At 40.8% G+C, this 27,121-nt stretch overlaps 1 protein-coding gene across 2 annotated transcripts in view; it reads left to right on the plus strand.

Annotated features, from left to right (window-relative positions):
• Nucleotides 1-13,043: 13,043 nt before the first annotated feature.
• slc44a2 (solute carrier family 44 member 2) overlaps nucleotides 13,044-27,121 on the plus strand; it is a 76,471-nt gene continuing 62,393 nt past the window's right edge. For both annotated transcript variants that reach the window (XM_052042122.1, XM_052042120.1), the window contains exon 1: nucleotides 13,044-13,211. In XM_052042122.1, coding sequence (XP_051898082.1) covers nucleotides 13,184-13,211 — 28 coding nt within the window. In that variant the 5' untranslated portion in view covers nucleotides 13,044-13,183. The remainder of the gene's footprint in view (nucleotides 13,212-27,121) is intronic.

A 27,121-nucleotide genomic window follows, 5' to 3' on the forward strand; every position in this document is an offset into this window, starting at 1 on the left:
TTCAAACCAGAGTACCCAGGAGTCACTTAGATCAGATACCCTTCTGTTGCCAATACCAGGAAACAGAAAAAATAGCAGGAACAACTTGGAGAACCAAAGTTTGATATCTCCATAAGGCGCACTGGTCCTAACAGTAACATACAGATCACCACTCGAGTGTTCACGTACAAAACTCTTCTCCATGCTACACACACAAAATGCTGGAGGAACTCAGCAGGTCAGGCAACATCAATGGAGTGAAATAAACAGTCAACATTTCGGGTCGAGACTCTTCATCAGGACTGGAGAAGCGGGGAGAAGCCAGAATAAGGTAGGGGGAGGAGCACAAGCTGGCAGGTGATAGGTGAGTCCAGATGAGAGGGGGAAGGTAGGTGGGTACAAGAGGGGGAATGAATGATGTGAGGGGAGAGGGGAAAACAGGGGAGTGGTTACCGGAAGTTAGAGAAATCAACGTTGATGCCATCAGTTTGGAGACTACCAAGACGGAATATGAGGTGTTGCTCCTCCAATCTGCATTTGGCCTCAAAGTGGCAGTAGAGGAGGTCGTGGATAGACATGTCAGTATGGGAATGGGAAGTGGAATTGAAGTGGATGGCCACCGGAAGATCCTGGCTGTTGTGGCAAACGGAGCGAAGGTGCTCGACGAAGCTGTCACCCAGTCTGCGTCGGGTCTTACCAATGTAGAGGAAGCCGCACTCCAAGCACTGGTTGCAATAAATGACACCCTCAGATTCACAGGTGAAGCGCTGCCTCACCTGGAAGGACTGTCTGGGGCCCTCAATGGTGGTGAAGCCAACTTCCACCCTGCCCTCAAATTTACTTGGCCATCTTCAACACTTCTCTCCCTTTTCTTGATCTCTGTCTCCATCTCTGGAGACAGATTATCCACCGACATCTTTTACAAACCCACTGGCTCCCACAGTTACCATGACTACACCTCTTCCCACCCTGTCACTTGTAAGGATGCTATTCCCTTCACTCAGTTCCTCCACCGCATCTGTTCTCATGATGAGGCTTTCCATTCCAGGACAGCTGAGGTGTCCTCTTTTTTTCAGTAAACAGGGTTTTCCTTCCACCACTATCAACACAGCCCTCACCCGCAACTCCTCCATTTCCCCCACGTCTGCCCTCACCCCATCCCCTCCCCTGACATAATAGGGATAAGGTTCCCCTTGTCCTCACATACCACCCCAGTAGCCTCTGTATCCAACACATTATTTTCCTCAACTTCCACCATTTCCAATGGGATCCCACCACCAGGCACATCCCCCCACCACCACTTTCCATAGGGATCACTGTCTTCCCGACTCCCTTGTCCACTCGTCCCTTCCCACTGATCCCCCTCCTGGCACTTATCCCTGCAACCGTGCAAAGTGTTACACCTGCCCCTACACCTCCTCCCTCACCACCATTAAGGGCCCCAGACAGTCCTTGCAGGTGAGGCAGCTCTTCACCTGTGAATCTGAGGATGTCATTTATTGCATCCAATGCTCCGGGTGCAGCCTCCTCTACATCGGTGAGACCCAACGCAGATTGGGTGACCACTTCATCGAGCACCTTCACCCTGACTGCTACAACAGCCAGGATCTCCCGGTGGCCAGCCACTTCAATTCTACTTCCCGTTCGCATACTGACATGTCTATCCATGGCCTCCTTTACTGCCACTTTGAGGCCACATGCAGGTTTGAGGAGCAACACCTCATATTTCTTCTTGGTAGTCTCTAACCTGACGGCATCAACATCCATTTCTCTAACTTCCGGTAACCACTCCCCTTTGTTTTCCCTCAGTCCTGTGGCCCTCTCACCCCTTCTCTTTCCCCTCCCCCGTCCTCACGACCTGCCCATCACCTCCCTCTGGTTCCCCACCTCCTTCCCTTATTCCATGGTCTATTGTCCTCTCCTATCGGATTCCTTCTTCTTCAGCCCTTTGCCTCTTCCTCCTATCACCTCACTGCTTCTCACATCATTCTCTTTCATACCCCCTCCCCCACCCACTTACCTTTCTGCTCTCACCTAGACTCACCTATCACCTGCCAGCCTGTGCACCTCCCCCCACCTTTTTATTCTGGCTTCTGTCCTCTTCCTTTCCACTCCTGATTAAGGGTCTTGACCTGAAATGTTGACTGTTTATTTCGCTCCAGTGATCTGCTGAGTTCCTCCAGCAATTTGTGTGTGTTGCTCCAGGTTCCAACATCTGCAGAATCTCTTGTGTCTTCTTCGTGCTAATCAAAGTTATGAATGGAGTAAGCAGCTATACATTTAAATTCACACCACTGCTATAGTTACCAGTACTTCCCAACATCACGCCATTAGACATATGGTGAGATATCACAGTACTTTAAGTACTGGACAATCTTGGTCACTTGCAACTACCAATACACTGTAACATCAAATGTGCACTTCTAAACTGGTTGGTCCTACAAACCTTCATAGAATTGTGCAAAGGTATGCCTGTTGGCCCAAAAGGATGTCATTGATTGCCGAGTGCATAGCCTGCAACATCATGAACAAGACCTATCTGAAGACCCCTTATTGAAATGACTGGAGGCCATCTCCTTCACAAATGGAAAATGAAGGAATTTCACTACTGCAAATGTAAAAGCACTCATTACATAATCAGTAACTATCCACTATATGTTTGGACAGGATCCACCAATGCCACATATCAAGCAGATTCTCATGCTATAAAATAGGTAAATGTTTTTCCTTTGAACTGTGGAATAGATTACAAGCAAAACTCTTGCTTCATTACCCGTAATCGCATAGATGAAGCTGCTGAAACTGTTGTAGTGGCAAGATCCTGCCTTGACTAAGAACCGTTCGCTCAATTTGAATTCGGTTCAAACTTAGGTCATTCCTGGTCTCTTCAGCTCAGAGAAAGAATTTATCTTTCCAGCAGCAGAGAGAAGCATTTGAATTTATTGGTGCTGCGTTTAGCACTGGAATTTATCTGAAACAAAAATTCATAAATTCTGTTACTTTTAACTTTGACAGTAGTGAATGAAAACTGATATTTGGGGGAAAAAAGTACATAATGTCCATCATTTTCAAGAATCTTATTTATTCAATACTGGCTTAGCCTTTAAATTAGGAATAAAATATTATTTATTTTTCCATAGTTTGTAAAGTTTTTGTAAACTAATTGTACACTGTTCTTTTGATTCTAATTCATATTATGTCCCATTTTAGACGTAATCAAAAGTGACATTATAAAGTGAGGTGAGTGATTTACATCACAGAGATATTTGTAAAAGTGACACCAGGTTCTGCTTCCTCCCAATTCTCACCTTTGTATTGCTCCTAAGCCAAAAGCTAGTTTTCATATCCGGGTTGATATTGCATTGTTTAACAGTTCCACTCATTCTCCATTTCCATACCATTTTGGGGATTTTACCACTTTGCAGTCTGACTTGCCGTAGTTGGTCAATGTGCAGATGAATCAAACTTTTTCACAGTTAACGCTGGTATGGCTGATTCTATCTTATTCAGTCTCTGACAGAAGTTTAACATCCAAGACATCCACAGATTCTCGGTTCTGACCCTGAAGCTTAGGCCAATGTTGCACAACTATAGAGCTTGACTTCAAGCCTTGAAATGTTCATCCTTGCATTTTACTTCTAAATGACCTTCCTCACAGAAGTCCCAAGTTGCACATCATGTAAAATTCAGTTAATACAGAACTCTACTATCCCCATTCTTTCCTCATTAAATCACCCAGTGTATACTGACTTTCAGTAACTTCCTGCCTCTAGTGTATTAACATCAAAGTCCTCATCTTTGTCTATACAGTTACCAGCCATCATGTCCCACACTCCTACTCCTCCAACTGTGATTCCATTTATTATCATCCACAACAGAACCCTCAACTCTGCAGGAAACTCTGTTTATCTGGGTAGCTTACTGAAAATAAGATTGATTTTGTTGTCATGTTCCTCACTTTTGAATAGTCTGCAAGCACTGTTTGTCCAGGTTTGAATATCTTGAATGGCCATCAAAATGAGACCCTATCCTCCATTGAACTGTATCTTTGTTGGGAAAGTAACGGGTGAAAATTGGCCAAAAGATACTGATGATGAATCATTTAACTCTTTACACTTAACTTTCAGGAATTTGGACCTTGTCAGGATGGAGAAAAAACACCAGTAAGGACTGGCAACATGGAAACTAACTATTTATAAAGTATATTTTGTTGGTGTGTAGCTATAAACAGGTTCTTCGTACTGATTATTTTGCATTCACTCATTTTTGGACGAAGTGTAGAAATCTGAGAACTATAGTATTATTGAAACTTAAGATCTTGATTCATGGAGATGAGCATTCAATTTTGTTTGGATTTAGTAAGAAATATTGTAAGAAATAACACATAATTTAGTAAGAAATAACACACAATTAACAAACTAGGCAGATCATGCAAAGCACTGATGAAACAACCACTTATGAGAGAAAGGTCAATGATCAAACAAAGACCAACCTCTCCCATTGAAGTACTGAGTAACTAACTGGAAACTTGGCCAAGCTTCAGGAGAGCTACATATGCTACACTTGAAATATATGGCCCCATTTATTTTTCCATACCCTAGTGTTAGCAATGGAGCTGGCACTGTTCAACATCAGGGTCTAAATAATCAGGCCCTTTGTAATATATGGAGGGAATTGCATCTTTTCTCTAGTTGCTCATGGCATGTGGGTAACACTGACAAAGCAGTATTTATTGTCTATCTCTAGTTGCTCCGAGGATATCAACCAGACCTTGTGAGACTGATGAAAACATTGCCATCAGCTGTATGAGAAAGTCTACTGTGATTCTATTCCATCCAGCAGTCTCTTCTCTTGATTGAAAAGTGCCTAGCGTCAATCAGACCATCCTAAAGGCAACTGTATGTTGAACTCCATAGACAAAACAGTAGAATACAATGTAGACCGAGTTTATGCCTTGGTCACTGAGAAAAAGAAAAGTAGAATTGGATGTGAACAAGAGCCATGGATTTACTTCCAAGTATTAAATGTCTGTTACAAGGAAGTTGGGGTTTTCAGTTTAGAATAAAATGTGGCATTATAAGATAGGATAGGTTAATACTAAATACCATTTTAAAATAGACTGGGAGCAGGACAGGTCATAGATTAAGATTAGTAAGGGGGAAGCCAGGGATGAGATTAATCTTCATAGGGAGTGATCAGTGCTACTGAGCAATGACAAAAATATTAGAATCATTTAAAAAAGACTGTTAAATGTCGTAATTGTTATTGATGATCTGTATTAGGAAAGACTGAATAGCATCACTCATCCCCAAAGATCTTGTGATGTATTTAATTGAGAAGAAAGCATGATGTAGAGTCCTATAATAACCTTTCACCATAGCAGTCTAACTGGCCAGAAAAATTAAATTCCTACAAATAAGAGAGCTTCTCTACCAACAGAAATTTTATAACTAGGATGAAAATGATAGAAAGTGGTCATGCAATTCACATTAACTTTCTCAATATTGGAATGAGATTGAAAATACACAGCTCAGCATTCGGATGAGCTACAGAACCCTAATAGCAATTATATACTGTGTCAGTTTGGTATCATCTGTATTTGTGTTACATTAAAGCATTATTCCCTAACAGACTGCTGAGCCTGTGACTGCAATTTGTACCTGATGAGCTCCTGATTTCAAATGTTGTTGTAAGTAGGTGCCAACTTGAGACCTAACAGGAAGGATGACCTGTAGTAATAAAGAATCTGCTGGAAGAACTCAGCGGGTTGAGTAGCATCTGTGGGGGGAAAGGAATTGTCAGTGTTTCAGGTCAAAACCCTGCATCAGATTCTGATGCATGATCTTAACTCGAAATGTCGATGTTGAACAAATTCGTTGCTTCAGATTCTAGCATCTGCAGTCTCTTCTGTTTCCGGATGACCTATAGTTGTATGTTGATAGGACCTTTCACCTACTATGTGGAAATCATAATAACCTCCTGACCCCTAGTAGCATTCCCTTTGTGGTTAATGAGCTCTGCCAACAGCGGAGGCCAGCCAGGTCATAAATAGAAGTGGTACATGGAGGAGCTGAGGGTCATAGATGAAACAAGCCACTAATAGTCCCAGAGAGGATTATGAATACAACTGTACTAATGTCAGTATGAAATTTATTTTCTTCCATTTAGTGTTAGATTTCCATAGGGAATTAAGACTAGAAGGATGAATGCGGAATATGGAGTTCAGATACCTAATTCTTTGAGAATATGAATGTGAAAACAACAATTATGCATTACTGTAGTACATTACATGTCTCAACCATCCCAAATCACAACCAAAGGGACTTCAATTTAAAGTCTTGTCTGAAAGACTGTGCAGTACCAAGATGTCAACTGTGACTTTGTGTTCAAGTTTCAGGGGATGAGGTGGTGAGGGGAGATATTAAAACATATCATTATAACTTTGAGGCAAGGATATTAACATTGAACTGAATTTGAGAAAGGGCAAATATATCTCTAATAAAGACCCGAGGTTTTATAAATAATGACATGGAGTACAAGAGAAAATAACTAGAATATGAAAACAGAATGCTGGGAGTACTAAGCAGGTCAGTCTCCGGCTATGGAGAGAAAAGCAGAGTTGATGTTTCAGGCCATTCATCAGAGGATACTTATAGTATTCTCTGTTTTTATTTCAGAGTTCTAATATCCACAGCATTTTCCTTCATAATATTGCCTAGAGAATTTCTTTCTGCAGTAAAATGTTCTGTGTATCTCCGATATTAAAAGCACAATTTAAATACATTTGTAGGGTAGTCAGCAGATTTGGCTTAGAGAGGTTTCCATTTCTAATAACTATCTTGTGAAAGCTACAGGATTGGGCAGAATGGACATGACTTTTGGTTTGGTCGCCTTCTGACAGTATACAGACTTGTGAGTTGTCACTGATATAAAGTAACTGAAACTGTTGCGTGTGGAACCGTAGCTCAACAAAAGCCAATACATTCAAGACAGGAAGGTTGATTTCTGGAGAAGAATTCTTACTGGAATGAGTTTTGCAAATTTATAAATATGCCCATTCTTTTCAAATCACTTCAGAAATGTTACAGGTCTATAATCTTACTTTGTGCATTCAAGAGATCAAACATGAAAAAAATGGTAATTTCTCAACAATGAACTCATTGAAACATACAAAATTCTTACCAACTTCCACAAGGTAGATTGCAAGAATGATAATTCCCTAGCTGGAGTATCTAGAACCATGGGTCGCAGTCTCAATTGAAGGGGTCGGCCATTCAGAACAGAGATGAGAAAAAACATGTTCACCCAGAATATGGTGAATCTTTGGAATTTTGTATCCAAAAGTCTGTGGAGGTTTAGTTGCTGAGTATATTCATGACAGAGGTGCAATAGATTTAGTGCAGGGAAGTGGTGCTGAGGTAAAAGATCAGCCATGATCTTATTGAATGGCAGAAACAACACGGGGCATTCCTGCTTCTATTTCTGTGTTTCTATGAGAACAACTCAAATACCAGCAGTAGGTCTGCACTGCAATCTGATCCAAACCAGCATTAAGCCACATAGCATATTTCCACTCATCCATCAGGGTGGTCTCTGAATTAACAAAGAAGTAAACATTTTAACCAAAGAAAAGTTCAGTCAACTGCTAAAAAATAGGGAAAAATGTAGTTATCTGGCAAACCAGCTTCATTATGAGCTTTCATTAGGGCCTCTCAGCTTAATGTGAGGTGGTTTATCTGAAATATTGACACTGTTTTTCTCAGTCTATGGGTGTTGGCTGAGTAATTCCAGCATTTCCTGTTTTTAGAGTCACAGCACAGAAACAGGCCATTTGGCCAACCATGTCCATGCTGATTATCAAGCACACATTTACATGAATCCCATTTTATTCTCCCCACATTCCCATCAATTCCCCCAGATTCTACCACTCACCTACACATGCAATTTACAGTGGCCAGTTAATTTACCAACCTGCACATCTTTGGAATGTGGGAGGAAATTGGAGCACCTGGAGGAAACTAATGTGGTCACAGGGAGAACGTGCATTGCCCCACACATACAGCACTGGAGGTTAGGATTGAACCAGATTGTTGGAGGTGTGAGGCAGCAGCTCTACTCGCAGTGCCACTGTGCTGGCCTTTCATCTTACTGTTATTGTCCAATTTAAATGCTGCCTTACTACTGGAGTTTGTTTTTTATCTTTTGTAATAGTATCAATACAGAGGTGGACACGTGGTGTATTGGTCGGTAGAAATTATTTATGAAGACAAAACTAACTGCATAAAAGTCTGTTGGTTCATTTATTGCCTTCTTATTTATTTATATGATTTCAGCCAACAGTTGCTTTAACCACCCATAGAACTGTTGCACAAGTATCAAAACAAAGTTTTATTACTTTTCATTAAGCTGCCAATGCCACATGGGATGATAGAATATGAAGTTTGTAATACTTTTTAATCCTGGAGGTTTATTATCACCAGACTTTACCACGTAAACATTATTTATTCAAAAAGAGTAAAAATGTTGAAGTAACCTAATACTGTGCAATTGATTATTTTTAACTGCCACTCACTTTGACTGACAGTTAAGATGTTTTAAATAGCTAGACATCACTTTACAAGTCATGCAACCCAAGTACTCAGTCAAACTATGTTGTATATGTCTTTGACTTCTTTTTACGTAAAATTAGTTTACTCGAATAATATACAGAAATGCCATTTGGATCAATTGTGACAGACATGTGGACTGGAAGCTTTCCTATAGTGATTCTTATGCAAGTCAGAGCATGTACTGCTAAAAGAGGGTAGTAACAGTGCAATATGTAATGCACGTTGTATTATTCTACTGCCGTATGTCTGCACCACAAGTTAGCCTTTCAGGTCACAGGTCTCACTGCAGTTTACATACATTCTCAACATTATTTATAGTGGAATGGTTTGTAGGAAAATCCTGAAATCCACTCTCATAAAAAAAGTCCTGAGAGAATTCAGGGGCTATTTTCTGTAGCCATGAAAGTTTGTAAATTAATGATTTCCGACATTGTGAAACAGCCATGACTAAATAATTGACCTTTTAAAAATAGAGCTGTGACACAGATATATAACAAATGTGTGAAAGGTGAAGAATGTATGAAAAGTCCCAAGACATAGTCGATTGCTGGTGGGATCAGCAGATATAGAGTTTTATAATTTGCATTTTGCTGTCAAAGTTAAACAATTCTAAACACCATAAAATAAGAATCATGGAAATCTCTGTGAGAAACCAAGAGAACATGCCATAAAACATTTTGAAAATGAACCAATGAAATGATGGTATTCAAATTTTTCTCGGTAACTGAAATTTCTCGTATCCAAAATAAAGATTTAAACAATTCAAAAATCAAAAACAACAATAACTTAATTATATTTATCTGTTAAATTATATTTTGTGTCATATAATTATTAATATTTTTTATTTGAAGAACTGAATTTCTCTTGAGTGTCTTTGAATGGCAAGTTTTGCCCCACAACTGTGACCCTAATTAGCTGATGTCAGATGTTGCAACCTAATGTGCAGTTTCCCACTTGCATACAGGCAGCATTTAGTTAAGCCCTCCCGGCATATTTCTTCCTCAGTTTATAACAATATCCGTTCATTTTTCAAATCATTTAACAAGATAGAATCACAGAAATTTAGGGTACAGCTTGAGTCTATACAGTCCATTATGTCCACATCAGCCATTCGTGGAACCTTTGAGGTTACTCCCATTTCACAACAAATTTTTGGTCTTCGATTCAAGTAAGATTTATTTGAGGCTTATTTTTCTTTAAGAGAAAGTTAATGTAAGAATAAAAGACCAAAGCTACAGTAATCTGTTTCAAATGAAGACTGATAATGTTTCCAATGCTGCCTATACATACAATAGAATTTCAGTTTGTCTCCTTGAGAATAACATGTACGTGTTGGATAATTCTCTTGAGTAGAATTCACTTATACAGATTAAAATAATTTTTAATTTTGCTTATCTCTTGGACAACCCCTTTTAAAGACTGGATAAACTTTGATAGAAAGAATCAATACTGTCCATTCTGACCAATTGATCTACTCATAGGAAAAATGTATATAGAATCTTTCAGTATCACTCTATATGGAGGTTGAAACTCTCATCACATTTAAAAAGAACCTCTATTAGCATTAAAGAGCCATAACCTACAAGGCTACATACCGAGCTGTGGAAACTGATTAACCTTAATAGCTCCTCTATGCCATAAATTTCTCTAACACTGAGTTTACCAGAGTTTGGAGGTTGTCTAAGTACAAGATGCTCTTTGTCAAGAGATTCAGAGAACATTGAAGTTGCTATCAGCTGTGGCAACTGGGAATATGCAAAACAAGTTTCTTAGTTTATACAGTTATGCTCATTGTGTTACAATGTGAATGCCTATACATCTATAGAGACATTATAATTTTTGCAACCAATTTTCTCCAAATTTATATCTTATTCTTCCTGTTGGTTAATGGTGGAGTTACCACATGCTCCATCCAAAAAGGTAAGTTTACACTCATTAAATGTTTATCTTTGCAGTGTTTGGATTTCTTTGAGTTGCTGCATGCATTGGTAATCAGGCAGAGGTGGAGTGATAAGCAGAACATTCTTTATTGATGGCAGTAACTCTTAACTGAACATCAATATCTGGTACAAGTCATCCCACAAGACACATTCAGTTCTTAAAGGTATCCTTACACTTTCATATGTAACGAACATAGCTCAAATACATTTGCACTGTCTCCTTGTGTGATTTACAATCAATATTTCAATATTGGTATAAAAAGAGTTGTCAATAAGTGTTACATAGCATCAGTAAATATTACAGTACAGAATGAGCTATTTAGATAATCAACAACGGTATGTACTAATATAAAACCTTCACCATAATAAGTATTCCTAACTTCCCAAGACAATTCACATGAGCATCAACAAAAGTACTCTTAACACCATTGGAGCAGAAGGTCAGAATTAAGAAACATTTTACATGAGAAAAGAGGTAAAGGTTTAGGGAGAAAATTCTAGACTTTAGGGCCTTAGTAGCTGAAGTTGAAAATTGGGGAACGACTAAATGGCTAATATTTGAAGAGCATGGATATTTCAGAGCCTTCTGTAACTGGAGGAAGTTTCAGAGACATGGGATTTAAAAACAAGGATGAAATGTTTAAAGTCAAGGAGTCATTTAACTGGGAACTAATGAACCAGTGATGGATGAACAGTATGGTGTGAAGCTGGGAACTAGAGTTTTGAATGATCTCAAGTTTACAGAGTAGAATGAGTGAGGGCAGCCAGGAGTCTGATGGAATTCAGTTTCCTGCCCCTTAGAAAGGGGTCCTGTACACCTTCATTCTGAAATTAGATCACAAGAAGAAATTATATCACAAGAAGAAATTATGGAAATAGACTTGTATTCTCTGGGATCCAAATGTTACGGAGGTGATTTCATTGGACATTTAGGATTTTGAACGAAAATGATAGATAGAAACTTTTTCCTTTGGTCAGGGAGTCTAGATCAAGAAGGCATAAAGGGAAATTCGGAGCCAGATTGTTTAGGAGGGAAGTTAAGAAAGATGTATTCATGCAAATTGTGGTAGAAGTATGAACCCTCTCCACAAATAGATGATTTTGGTCACATCCCTTTATTTTGTGTCACCCCCAATTTTCTTCTCCATCAGTAACTCCAATTGATTATATCTGGGAACCTACTTGTGAATCAGCATTCTATATAACTTAGTATCAACAATTGGTTGTTTCTTTCCTATAAGCCAGGAAGTTGTTGGATAAAATCTGACTCCAGATAATTAAGCACTAGAATATAGAGCAACAATCCAATAGTGTGGAGTAACTGCTACATTGTATTCTGGATGATAAACTGAGGCTCTGTATGCTCTGCTGGAAGGATAAGGATCCATGGCACTGTTTTTAAGTAGAGCAGCAGAGTTCACCTCAGTATCGTGGCCTACATTTATTCCTCAGTGTTATTTGTATGGAATCTTATACACAAGTTGTTCACACTAGAACAGTACACCTTAGAGATATTTCATTGGTTGTAAAGCATATTGGGATATCCGTGGACAGGAAAGGTGCTATAGAAATGCAACTTTGCCTTTCTTTAAGGACAGCCCAAATCATTTTGACAATAATATGCTTCTGAATAATGGTCATCATTGTAGATGGTATGTAGGGAAATAAGTCTGCTTATTTATGCACAATGAGTTCTCACAAATAACAATGTAATCACGAGGTAAGCTGTTTTAGTGATGTTGGATATTAATAAGTAGAGCAGGGGAGGTTAAAAGCGTACAAAATTTTGCAGGATTTTGACAAAATAAAGACGAGAAAATAGTGATGAAGTGTTTCTGTGGTGGTCCAGCATTCACTGCCAGAAAGGGTGGTGAAAGAGATTCAACAATAACTTTCAACGTAGAATTAGTGAAAACTTGTAAATGATACATGGTCTCCAACGGTACTGTAGAGTCTATACAATTCTCTGCATAATAATTTTTATTTATTGTAATCATTCAGTAAAGATTTATACTAGTACTTCAGATATAAAATTTGCAAATGCACATAATCCATTTTTAGAAATACTATGTTAACATGACATCAATTGTCCTTCTATACATTCCTTACATGGTCAGTGTAAGGGATTTTAAATAACAGCCCACTAGTGTGCAGTGACCTTTCGCAATAAATATTTTGTGGCATCCCCACCAAGTCATCTGCATGCAACCCTACTTGTGAACAGCTCCTTGAACGTGCAAGTTTCGGGCAGACCAGAGGCTGTTAATCCCAGTGAGTATCTTTCGGAACAGGCCATACAGCACAAAATCCTATGTTACGCAGTTGTACGGGCTAAATGTCAACAAAGATCACTGTAACTCTCCGCAGACCTTTTATACCTCTGCACAGCATCAATACATTCCTGTCGATTAACGGGACGGGCATCGCCCTCTCTATCCCGTCCCTGCACGCTAATTGCTTTAGACACATGCCAATCACTCGAGCTTCACGCTGTGGTTGGCTGCGGTGCTGCCTGCCCTCTGCGCCGATTGGTCGCCCCTCCACCGGTCCGTTTGGCAGCCAGAGCCTGGCCCCGGCGGGACTAGGGCGAACGAGAGAGGCGGCACGTGGCACGGCCCTGAGGCGAACTCGGACGGCGGAGGGAAAGGAGGCGCCATGGGCACCGGCGAGGAGCCGTTGCACGGTGAGTGACCGAGAGACCGACGGGCGGTGGTGCGAAGGCATGGGCGTGGCCCTTAAAGCGGTGATGTGCAGCGGCGAGGGTGTCAGTGGCTGCTCTCCTGCTCCGGGATGTGGGGCCCAGGCCGGTTGGGTGCCTCAGGTTGTGGGGGTAATAGATTCGCCACCCAGCCGGGCGAGGCCGGTGGCTCGGAGTTTAAACGTGGGCCTATTTTTAGAGAGAAACAAAGCAAGTGGATCTCAACTCTCGGAATCACTGGGAGGGAACTTGGAAACTTGTTGAGATTTTGCACTTTCACAAGTGTATCTGTTTATTCAGTAGGGGAAAATCGTGATGGAAACACACAAGATCACAAATTCATGCAAAATCCAGAAGAATAAATGTTGACAGGCACATTCCCTGTTTTACAAATGACATGCCTATGATGTGGCTAAATAAGGATAGGTACAGTAAGGATTTACTCACATTGGGGGTGTCAACAGGTGGTCGATAACCTCTTCTTTCAGTATTAGTATTTACTTTTTAAGAAGTACTACCTTGTTCTTGAGTTCCTATTTGGCAGATTCCAGGCATTTTTTTTTCAGTTTTGATGGGTAGTGAAGCCAAACAGTTTTAGATTGATTTCAGAGTTTCGTTTTGGACAGGGTGCAGAGTGAAACGGAAAACAATGGTCATTGTTCTACTTTCTGAATTTCCTTTCAGCTTAATATTTTCCCTATTTACATATTTCTTTAAGAAAACGCGTCCAATATTAGATGTCTGTGAGAAAGTTAAAGATGTATTGTGGTCAATGAACCTTTTAAACACTCAATGAGACAAACTGCAAGATAACTGACCAATAAGTGCCTGTGACCAGTATCCTTTGAACACTTAAGGTTCTGTGAGCTTCGACCGTTTCAACTAACTTGGTCACTGATTAATGTAAATGCATACATCAAGCAATGTTTTATTACAAGGCAATTGAATAAGCAGAGAAATGAAATTTATTTGTGGCTATGTGGTTGGTATTTTGAGAGCACTGGATAGTTCTTGTATTGTACTGAGATATTGGAGTCATGGATCTGTTATTAGAGGTACAGATATTTTCTGGGTTTGTCTTATTGATACAGTTTCGGTTAGGATCGGTATTTTTTCATGCTTTTCTGACTCAAGGTGACATCACCAACATGGAATAGAGCCTGGGGTCGTATGAAACAATTCCTCCAAAAGTGCTTGCACTTGTTCAATCTTGTTCTTCTGATTTTTCTTAATGTTTTTGAATACCTGATTATGATGAGGAATGCATTTTCTTGCTGACATCATTTATTCAACAAGTCTGATCTTGAGAGTAAAGTGGAAATGTGTCTGTTATCTTCCTCCTGTCCTAAAGACAGAGATTCCTGCTAGTATGCTGTTCCACTGGGACCAATCTCTTAGTCACACTTCATATAGATGATGATGCTGCAGTTAGGGTTAAGGAGGTAGCCTTGTTTATTGTGGAGGGATGAGACATGGCTCCAGACCCCGGTCATGTACTCCTGACCTTTAAATTTGTGCATTTGGTCACCTGATAATAACCAGGAGCTGATGTCCTGGCTAAATTTCCGCTTACTTAGACCTGGACAATTAAGAGGTTTGTCAGTGCTCACTGTAGTGCCCTGGGTATGATCAATTAAACAATGCAGACAAGGGTGGGGAGGGGAATAAATATAGCCATTGATGAACACTTAACTGGAATATTAACTGTGTACCAGTCAGCTGAAGATATGGCTCAGTTTAAGGGTGTGTGTGTATTTGAGACTCGGCACATCTGTTTAGAATGTCGACTGTAAAGTGTCTTAATAATAGTTATAAGGAACTTGGGTTGTTTTTCTCTGGAGTGGTGGAGAGGAGACCTGATAGAAGTTTATAAAATTATGAGAGGCATAGATAGAGTAGAGAGCTGGTATCTTTTTACCATTGTCGAAATGTCTAATACTAGAGGCATTTAAGGTGAGGGGGGGGAAGTTCAGGACTATGTGCAGGCAGAAGGGATTAGTTTAGTTATGCATCATTAGTTTAATAAATTCGGCACAACAATGTGGGCCGAAGGACTTGTTCCTGTGCTGTACTGTTCTATATTCTATGAAGTAATATTTTAATCCAGCACAGTACTTTCTGCAGAGACATCTTAATTGTTGCTCGATATGTTGGAGACCTCTGAAGTGTAGGAACAGACTCATTCAGTCCCTCAAGTCCATTCCACTTAAATAATTTGGATTTCAGTAGAATAGGCAGAAAGCTTGCATTTCATTGGGGTTTAACGTAATTTTTGGAGACATCTGTCTGCTCTATACAGTGATCATTTCAAAGTGCTGAGCTTGGATGCAGTCATTTTTTCTCTGAAATCATCATTGCCGACAAGAGGCGTTTCCCTCAATTCTGCTTTAGGCTAGTGCTGCCTGTGTTTAAGATTAATCCCTTGGGACTCGGGGACAAGAGTGTTTCATTGTGTAACACAATGCTTATTTTTATCTAGCCTGGTTTATAATGTAGCAGTGGAATTTTAAAATTGTGTGGGTTGAGTTATGCAGAAAATATTACGGGGAAACAGCTGGCTCAGAAGAAAATTTTCATTTTCTAATTGGTACTTGTTTTTTCCATTCAGTTATTGGGGATGTTGCATGACAGACATCTGCACTGGAATAATAGTCATTCCATATAACTTAATGGAAGCGGTTGCAAACTTTCTAACTTCAGTAACACTGCCCTACTCTGCTCCTGTCTTGATGCAGGAGTTTTACTAAAACTCCTCATCCATATCTTTGTTACCTCTGGACCTTACTAATCCTTGGCACTCCTGAGCGGTCTCTGATTCTACTCTCTATAAACTTGAGACAGTGATTCACAACTGTCTTGTGGGGAGGGCCAGGTTGCCAGTCTGAAGCTACTTGCATGAACATGACAGTTCCCGAGAGGTTCTGGCTACTGTGCTCCTGCACTGGGGCATTGGATCCCCTGTAAAGTCGAGCAGCAGAGTGCCAACTTCCTGTTACTGCCCAGCAGTTTCAGTACAAACTTCCAGATTCAGCAACCCTAACCTGAATAACCCAAGCCAACTCTCCGACTAACCCTTGCCAACACCCCCACATAGCAAAACCCTCCACAAACACAATTTCCCACCCAATTAAGATATGGAGTCTGGAATAAGGCACAGATCGCAATAAAGGTGAATGGAGTGGGACCAGGATAATGAAGGCGTGGGCCAAATCAAAGTGGCAGGGTCCAGTGAGACTGAATCTCCAGTAACGAGATCAATGAACACTAGAGGGATAATTTTCCTACTGCCTGCTAACTCACAACCTAACTCAGTAAAGGGGAAGTGTCTTTGAGGAATATAGCTATTTTTTAATGAGTAAATTTAAATGCATTTAATTAATGTAGGTGCCTTTACATTTATTTTTAATCTTTTTTTTGTAGTACAGATTTTTAACAGTTTTGTTTTTGAATGTCAGACATTACAGTTTTGGCTGTGGTAGGTGTCAGAGGGTGCAACTTGCGTAGCTCTCAAAGCTGCGCAGGGTTTTGCCAATCAGGAGCTGGCTTTGGGAATCAAGTTGCCAATGCAAAGGATGGCCGGTGTAATAAAAGAATAACACATATTTTCCCCTCATGGCTCTTATGAATTTGTAGTTGTGGCAGAATTCAGTCTGTAATTTGCATCTCTGACCATTGCTGTGTGCAGGCAGTGCATCGGTATCTTCAGTTGTCTCTCCACTCAACAAGACCGACCAGTCAGAGCCGGTCCCACAACATTCTGCTGCTTGTGTGCTAAGTCACACTTAGTCCTATGCGTCCTTCACCTGATTACTCGCTGGCTCCCTGTTGAGCAACACCTCAATTCTGAAATCCATATTCTTTTATTCAAATCCTTCCATAACCTTGCTACTCCCTGTCTTTGTCATCTCCTGCATTCAGTCAAGTCTCCAAGATATCTGTGCTGCTCTAACTCTTGGATCTTGCTCATCACCACCCAACCTCCTGATTTAACTGTGAAGGTCCTCTCTTGGATTTCCTCTACCTGTGGTCATCTACCCTAACATCTCCTCTGGCGCCTTCATATCAATTATTGTTCGATAATATTTCTGTGACAAGCCTTGGGATGCTTTTGCCATGTAAAAGGTGCTGTATCAATACAAGTCATTGATATTGATCCAGAACTGAATGAATATTAACTGTGACAAGTTTGCATACGCCTTACGTTGTTGCAGTGAAATTTGAAACAGGTATATGTCTGACTTGCAGTTGTTTGAGTAATGCTGTCTCAATTTTTCCTTGAGTCACTCTATAAATCACTGGAATGAGTCATTTCTTTTGTTCAGACACCTTTAAAAACTTACTTCTCCCAAACAGGCAGCTTCTGAAGCTAAAATCAAGCTAAAGAAAGGTATTACAATTGTGGAAAATCACAGTTTATCCCAAAGGACATCAAGTAATTGCTGTGGAGGTTCAGGACAGGAAATGTAGAAAGAAGCTATTTACTCAGTTAGGTTGTGGAGGAGATTACTGGCCTTGAGTGGTGAAACAGGAACCCTGTACTGACTTTGACTGTCTCTTGTCAACAAATAGCATTCTGGGCTATTAAGGTTGCATCAAAGGTCCAGTATGATTGGAGGACTTGATGGCCTGAAGAATCTCTGCCTGGGAAAAAAAATACAACATTCCTAAACATTTGTGCACATGAAGTTCCAACAAAAAAGTTGAGGGTTAAATGGTAAGCTAAGCTGCAGTGTTATTCCAGGCAGCTGAAGCCACTTTGAAAGAACATAACCCCCTTCTGACAGTGTGGCATACTCTCAGTACTGCAAGAGGCATATCAATGTGCATTTGTACTTAACCCCTGAGATTAAGTACAAATGCACTCCAAAACAAGGGTTTTAAGCCAAGCTAACACCAAGCTTAATGATATTAATACTGATCTTCACATAGATTGGTTAGTCCCTTGGACCTGCTTAGACATACAGCAGGTGCCACTTATGTGTGTCTGTGTGTTTTATTCATTGAACTATTCAGGAGCGTGCTGCTGATGAAGTTTGCTGATCTTGGGCAGTGCAGTGTTTGGGGCTTCTATTAGCCCCATGGCCTTTGGATTAAGAAGGGAGGAAACTCAGCCAAAGTTAACATTCCGCTATAATCTGTGTGGACATCGGCTACGTTGTCCCAAATAGAACTTGCTGTCGAAGCTCCTTTGAAGAATGGACTATGGATGGCTGGGCTAACTGTAATTACAGCACACCCCCGGGTTGCGGAGGGGTTGCATTCCTAGAAAACTGCCCAAATTGAGATTTCTTTTTCCATAATGCATTTTGTGTTTATTTGTTTTTTTTTCCTCACACAAATTCTGAAAGAACAATTTTTTATTCCATATTTCACATTTTTGGTAGTGATTTGTGAATTCCTTAAGGGTGAAGTTCCAATACCCAAACTGCTGTAACGCAAGGTACACTGTATTTGTGCTTAGGTAGTTTCTCCTACAGGTACATTCTGAGTTCATCCAGGTGGGTAAAACTAGTTAAGACTCAGACTAGAACAAACCAGGTTTTAAAAGGTTTATTAAAAACTGACCAAATGCCACAAATAAAATAACATAACATCATATATCATATTATTTGTTTGTATTTATGTGGTTATTGAAGGTATGATTTTTTTAAAAAAGTCACAAATAGTCATACTCTAACATGACCACTGATGTACCTTACACGGCTTTAAGCCTTAACTGCAGCTCCTGATATCTCTCCCTCCCTGTAGGTGGTCCCTTTCAAACTACCCTCTAAGTTCAAGTATCACCTACTGGATCATCTTGGACAGAACTCACCTGTGTGACTATTCAGAATGTCTTGTCTATAACTCCTTGCAATGCTCCTCTGTCTCTGAACCTTCTCCTCACTTAACAAATCACATCTGGGTCAATATGATTTTTCCGTATGATTGTACCATCTCCATCCTGCTTGTCTGAAACAAGACCATGAGTTGTCCTATGTGTGAATGTTTTCTGTCCAACCATTAGCACAACAAAGATGTTTTGATGAGGAAAAAGTAGGAGTTTATCAGCATTCTGAAAGTTTTTGATGAGTTTTTTCACTTGATATTTTCACACTCTCTGGAGGATAGACCCAGCCTTACTGGAACTGAAAAAACAGACTGCTGGAGGGCTAGGCAGCATCTACAGAGGGAAATGGACAGTCGATGTTTCAGGTTGAGACCCTTCATCAGGACTGATGCATCTTGTTATCTACACAACAACGTGCAACTTTGGTGATGTTGTCACAAAGTACGAATAGGGAAGAAAAGCTTGTGTTTGTATAAACAAATTCTAAAGGATTTTCTTCCAATTTAGAGCTGTTTGAACACTGTTGGAACCCCCACAGATCTTGTATAATCAATTTTGGTTCATCAAGAGTTGTGCATTCTTTCTGAAGGCATCTGACTACAGTGCCTGTTGTGGCTCCCTTGCTCTAACCCCTATGTAGGAAAGTGGCTAGCAGTCCTCCTACCCTGACTGACATCTGACTAAGCAACTCCTCCATTAGGCTCTGGGGCTAGATAGACATATGCACAGGGCATTAGACTTACAATTATGTGAATGTTTACAGGTAATCTTACAGTTGAACTGTATTTAGTTGTGATGCGCTACATTTGCCTAACTGAATGCCGTTCCAACAGCACTCAAGAAGCTCCGTAATGTATAGGTAAAGAGGATTTTTGAGAGTGCTAGCTATTGTAGAAATGGCGAATCAACTAATGCAAAGCATTAATGTAGAAAGAGGATCTGTTAATCTGAAACATTAGGGTGGAAATTCAATATTAATCTTTGTGAAGATTATCTCATCAGTAAAAGCTTTAGCTTTAGCTGTGGTGCACATCAATATTTCACTATTGGCCCTTTGGTGCTGCTTGATCGGAAAGAAAGGGGCAGTCAGCAAGGTTTATATGTTGGGAGGAGGAACATCACTTCAGAGCAGAAAAGGAAGATTTCTTTGCCAAATTTGCATGTTTGCTCTTAAATGCCTGAGCTCTTAATGTCGCCTTTCAACTTTGTGTTATCAACTTTGTGTTTTTCCAAGTTGCAATTAACTTGGACAGCAGGATGTTTGGAAAGATTCCTAAAGTGACTGAATAGAGTTGAAGATTTGTGCTTTTCTTTGATGTGCATGTTTTATGGATGGTCCCAGTAGAGTTTCCGAGACCTTTAGTTTCCAGTCAAACACAAGGGACAAAAAGAAATTACATGTGCTGATGTAACTAAGCTGGGATTTAAACAATGAAATGAACTTCATCTTTTATTGATTCTGTGTGTTTTAGTCATTGTGTTTGGTTCTGTGGGGCTGCACGTTTTTCTGCAGTCAATAGCGGTAATCATTTTTTTAGTTATTATGTCCTTGGGATTTGGGTGATGCAGAAAAGGCTGCTATTTATTGGTCACCTTTAGCTATCTGGAATATGATGCACCTTCTCTCTGAATTACTGCTGTGTGTAAGTGGGATTCTGAAACAGCAGCAATGACTAAGATGTAATACATGTCCAAGTCAGTATGGATTGTGACTTGAAAGTAATGGTGTTTACAGGACATAGCTGCTGGTGGTTACTAGGGAGGGAGCAACTTTCAGTAACCTTGGTTATACCTTTTCAGTAAAGGGAGGAGAGTTAGATCAGAGAAATGTCTTTTAACATCACTTTCCAACATTTAGTATAAAGCATTTTTGCTGTGATATGCGTATTTACCAACTCAGTTAGCTCTCTGCACATTTTGTATACAGATCCCATCTTTCCTGTCTGATCAATTAAAAATAAAGTGCGCCTTATAATTAAGGCTTAATGTCTTTTCTGACCAAGCTTGATAAGTACACTGGACCTGTTTGCTAATGCATGTATTACTTCATGTCTCCATTTAGCTGCTGATGTCAGTGTTCCTGATTAATTATATTTAAATCTTTGCATTTGTTGATTAAATCTGAAATGGGCAAATCTTTTTACTATCCTAATAAATCTGTTGTGAACATCTGAGAGCACTGCATAAAATGGCACATCTATTACAATGAGATCATGTCTGTTGTAAAGTGATCACTGCTGCCAGGCTGATACAGAATTGCTTGCTTCAGTCTTTGTGGATCCAGGCCTGCCATATTATTCTTTTTATAGAGGATGTTTGTTACATGGCTCACAGTGACTCTATCACTTTGCCCAGCCAATTTAAGTCTGGGCTAGGCACAGATAGGTTGGATAGTGAGAAATTTTTCCTCATAAACAGAGAAGTCCAAACTCAGAAGGTATGGGTTTAATGTGAGGATTAGAGGGGATCTGGGGGAGGGGGGGGGGGGCGTGTTGGTGGGGAGCGGAATATCACCTAGAGTGTAGTTGCAGTCTGGAACACACTGCCTGAGAAGGTGGTGGAGGCAGACACTCTCACCACATTTAAGAGGTATCTGGATGAGTACGAATTGCCAGGACTTAGAAGCCTATGGACCGAGTGCTGGTAAACGGGATTAGTACAGATGTGTATGATAGTCAGCAAGGACGGTGGGCTGAAGGGTCTCTATGACTAAGCCATATCTTCAGGGTATTTTGGTGTGGGAGTATTTAAAAACAATGAGGACCATTGCAACACTGGATTCACACACTCTAGTCCTTGCTTTGCAACATTTCTCACTGGGGAGTGTTGTGTAATGAGGATATTAATTAATTATTTCCTTTGACAGAAGTTCACAAATTAGTCAAGCTCAAGTGGCTTCTAAAGTGAAACCATAATATGAAACTTCAGGGTGATTGATTCAGCATTTTTACCAATGTGTGTGTATTGCTGTGTTGGTACTGCTCATCTCGCCAACATCCATTCTCAGTTTAATCATTTTCAGAATCTGTTTCAGGAACCAATAAAGTTCATGACCAAGGGAGATACTTTCAGGTGGTTAAACAAGTTTATTCAGCAATGGATAATCACACACAAAAAAATATTCACTTTGTGCTGAGCAACCCAATCTTAGTCATGTTGTGGAAAGAAGCCATGTCAGAACATAGAGAGGAACATCATTTGCAGAACTTAATCACTATTCACTGATCCCTGCTGAGAAGTATGTATGGACCTGTGGTAGAAGCAGAAACAAATTGGGCTGGATTTTCACTTGTCCTGAATGGCCTGCCTAAATGTGCTGCACAGTCTTTTGACCATTTCACTGATATTCCCACCCCCATAGAACCGCTTCCCAAAGAGGAGACATCAAAGCTACTGAGGCAAAATACAAAACTCTTGACAAATGCTCTGACACTTTTATCAGGAAACTATGATTCATGGAGAAATACAAAGATGACGCAGCAGAGTACTGTTTGCATATTGTGAGAAGCTTTCATTTTTGATCACCAGCTAAAGATTAAGCATCTTTCTGATGCAGAACTGATACCTCTGTGCTGTCGTAATGTGGGAGGAGAAATCATGCTCGAAGAAATAGTTATACTGATATCTCTCAAAATTTTCTAGTTACAGCCAGATTTGGCAGAACTGAATTTAGGGTTTTGTATTTGGATACTTCTTAAAAATCCAAGTGGTTTCAGTATGAAAATTTCATCCCCAGAACTCTGGTGAAGTATTCAGCAGTTCAGGGTGTGAATAGCTTTGTGGTAACCAGTTTAAATGTCACTGTCTCCCACGAAAGGAAGTCCCACTGCCTCCCTTTAGTATTCAAAGGCTTGAAGTTGCCAGGTCCCCAATATTAACATTAGGAAATCACCACTGGCATTGTGATTTCTGTATCATTGCTCATCCTACACCTCGCAGTGATGTGGGGCCACTCCAAGCACAGGACTAGATCAGGGCAGTCAACTGCATAAGGGATGGCCTCTTTTCCTCCTCTCCTTCAAGGCAGTCTTGTATACAGCTATTCTCCTGCTACTATGGAAAGAGTTCCTTTAAAGTTTAATGCTCTTCCCAGTGATCAGCCCAACAAAATTGCAGCAGTTCAGAGTACTTTCATGGAGTTCTCATCACGGACCACATGATTCAGCACGATTCTGGGTGTAGCCCACCATTGTAGTGTTTTTAACATTTTTGGTCTGTTGTGCAACACAGAATCCAATTGGGAGTTAACACTATACACTACTCAGCAATAAAAGGGCTTGCTATATGGATCATTGGGATCTCTTCCAGGGCAGGTGGGACCTGTACAAGAGGATGGGTTCCACCTAAACAGGAGGGGCACCAATATCCTTGCAGGAAGGTACGCTAATGCATCTTAGGAGAGTTTAAACTAGTGTGGCAGGGGAGTAGGAACTACAGCAGGTGGAGTGATTGAGGAGAAAGTAGGTTTTAAGTCAAGTAAGTCTAATAGCAAAAACAGAGGGGGCCAGGATCATGAACACAGCAGGAATGGTGGTCTAAAGTGTATTTATTTTCTGTGCAAGGAGTATAAGGGGTAAGGCAGATGAGCTTTGTGTCTGGACAAGTACATGGAGCTATGATATTGTAGCCATTACAGAAACTTAGTTGAAAGAAGGGCAGGACTAACAGCTCAACAATCCAGGGTGCAGATGTTTTAGACATGACGGAGAGGGATGCAGGAGAGATGAGAGCATTGGGAGAAAGACACTGCTGCACTAATAGGACGTCTTGGAGGGCTCATCCAACAATGCCATGTGAGTAGAACTCTGGAATAAGAAAGGTCCAATCACTAAGGCAGATGAACGCAAGGCATGGATAACTACATTGGACTGGGATATTATAGCTATTACAGAAACGTGGCTAATGGAGGGACAGGACTGGCAGCTAAATGTTCCAGGGTACAGATGTTATAGGCGAAATAGAGGTGGAGGAAAGAGAGGAGGGGGAGTTACATTTCTGATTAAGGAGAACATCAGGGCAGTAGTCCGAGATGAAATTACTGAGGGATCGTCCAGCGAGGCTGTATGGGTGGAGCTGAGAAATAAGAAGGGGATGATCACCTTGCTGGGTTTGTACTATAACCCCGCGAATTTAGAGGAACAACTGTGCAGGGACATTGCAGAAAGTTGCAAGAATGATAGGGTTGTCATAGTAGGGGATTTTAACTTTCCTAATATAGACTGGGACTGCCATAGTGCTAAGGGCTTAGATGAGGTGCAATTTGTTAAGTGTGTTCAGGAAAGTTTCCTCATGCAATATATTGAAGACGCTACTAAGGAGAGGGCAATGCTTGACCTACTCTTGGGAAATGGGGCAGGACAAGTGACTGAGGTGTCAGTGGGGGAGCACTTTGGGACCAGTGACCATAATTCTATTAGTTTTAAATTAGTTATGGAAAGGGACAGATCTGGTCCTCAAGTTAAAGTTCTAAATTGGGGCAAGGCAAATTTTGATGGTATTAGACAGGAACTTGCAAAAGTTGATTGGAGTAGGTTGTTGGCGGGCAAAGGGACATCTGGCAAGTGGAAGGCTTAGTAAAAGTGAGATATCGAGAATTCAAGATCTGTGTGTTCCTGGTAGAGTGAAGGGCAAGGATGCTGGAGTAGGGAACCCTGGATGATGAAGGCTAGTGAGGCTCTGGTCAGAAAAAAGGAGGCATGGGTCAGGTACAGGTAGGTTGGGATCAAGTGAATCTGGGGAGGAGCATAGGGGTTGCAGGAGTATATTCAAGAAGGAAATCAGAAGGGCAAAAAGGGAGCATGAGGTAGCTTTCGCAGAGACGATTAAGGAGAATCCAAAAAGATTTTAGAAGTCTACTAAGAGAAAAAGCATAACTAGAGAGAGAATAGGATCTCTCAAAGACCAAAGTGGACATCATTGCATGGAGCAGCAGGAGATGGGCAAGCTCCTCAATGAGTATTTCCCTCTGTTTTTACCGTGGAGAAAGACTTAAAGACTTTGGACCTTGAGATAGTTAATGGGGAGGTCTTGGGGATATAGTCTACATTACAGCAGAGGAGGTATTGGATGTCTTAAAATGTATGAGGGTAGATAAATTGCCAGGGCCTGATCAGGTATGTCCAAGAACATTGTGGGAAGCTAGAGAAGAAATTGCAAGAGCCCTGGCTGAGATATATGTATCATTGTTGGTAACTGATGAAGTGCCAAAAGACTGGAGGGTGGGTAATATTGTGCCTTTATTTAAAAAGGGCTGCAAAGAAAAACTGGGAACGATAGACCAGTAAGCCTAACATCTGTGGTAGGTAAGTTACTAGAGGGGATTCTGAAGGATAAGATATATAAGTATTTGGAAAGACTTATTTGATTAGGGATAGTCAGCATAGTTTTGTGCGTGGGAGATCATGTCTCACGAATTTGTTTGAGTTTTTTGAAGAAGTAACCAAGAAGGTCAATGAGGGCAGGGTGGTGGACGTGGTCTATATGGACTTCAGTGAGGCCTTTGATAAGGTTCTGTATGGTAGGCTGCTATGGACATTTAGATTGCATGGGGTCCAGAGAGAGCTGGCTAATTGGATACAGAATTGACTTGATTGTAGGAAGCAGAGGGTGATGGTGGAAGGTTGTTTTGCAGACTGGAGGCCTGTGACTAGTGGTGTTCCTCAGGGCTCAGTGCTAGACCTATTTGTCATCTATATCAATGATTCGGATGAGAATGTACAAGGCATGGTTAGTAAGTTGGCAGATGACACTAAAATAGGCGGTGTTGATAGTGAAGATGGTTATCAGGATTTACAGAGAGATCTTGATCAGCTGGGTAATTGGGCTGAGGAATGGAAAATGGTGTTTAATTCAGATAAGTGCGAGGTGTTGCATTTTGGGAAGACAAATGAGGGTAGAACTTTCAGAGTGAACAGTAGGGCCCTGGGGAGTGTTGTAGAACAGAGGGACCTAGGAGTACAAGTACATGGTTCCCTGAAAGTGGTGTCACAGGTAGATGGTGGTGAAGAAGGCTTTTGGCACACTGGCCTTCATCAGTGTCAGGGCATTGAGTATAAAAGTTGGGATGTTACGTTGCAGTTGTAGAAGATGTTGGTGAGGCTGCATTTGGAATATTGCATTCAGCTTTGGTCACCTGCTATAGGAAAGATGCCATTAAGCTGGAAGGAGTGCAGAGGAGATTTACAAGGATGTTGCAGGGACTCAAGGGACTGAGTTATGGAGGGAGGTTTAATAGGGTAGGACTTTCTTCACTGGAGCGTAGGAGAATGTGGGGTGATCTTATAGAGGTGCATAAAATTATGAGGGGCATAGATAGGGTGAACACGCACAGTCTTTTTCTCAGGATTGGGGAATTGAGAACTGGAGGTCTTAAGTGTAAAGTGAGAGGGCAGAGATTTAATAGGAATCTGAGGGGCAACTTTTCACCCAAGAGGTGGTCACTATATGGAATGAGCTGCCAGAGGAAGTGGTTGAGGCAGATACAGTAATGATATTTAAAAGGTACTTGGACAGGTACATGGATAGGAAAGGTTTCGAGGGATATGGGCCAAACGTGAGCAAATGGGACTAGCTTATCTTGGTTAGCATGGACCAGTTGGGCCGAAGGGCCTGTTTCCTTGCTGTATGACTCTATGACTATGATGGGGTTAAACCATAGGCCTCCCAATAGCCAATGAGAGTTAGAGGAGCAGATATGCAGGCAGATCATGAAAAGATATGAAAACTACATGGTTATTGCAGTGGGTGATTTTAACTTCCCCAGTATTGGTAGTAACTCCCTTAGTGCCAGGGGCTTAGATGGGGCAGAATTTGATAGGAGGGTTTCTTGAAACAATACATAGATAGTCCAACTAGGAATAGGATCATAGATGACCTTGTATCGGGTAATGAGCCTGGCCAGGTGATCGAAATTTCGGTGGGGGAGCTTTTTGGGAACAGTGTCCATTGTTCTGTGAAATTTAAGTTAGTTATAGATAAGGATAAAACTGATTCTTGGATGAAAAGTCCTGAACTGAGGAAAGGCTCATTACAAGGCTACCTCATTCTTAATGTCAAAACCCATGCC

Source organism: Pristis pectinata, chromosome 31 (genome assembly GCF_009764475.1).
Source record: "Pristis pectinata isolate sPriPec2 chromosome 31, sPriPec2.1.pri, whole genome shotgun sequence".
Lineage (NCBI taxonomy): Eukaryota > Metazoa > Chordata > Chondrichthyes > Rhinopristiformes > Pristidae > Pristis > Pristis pectinata.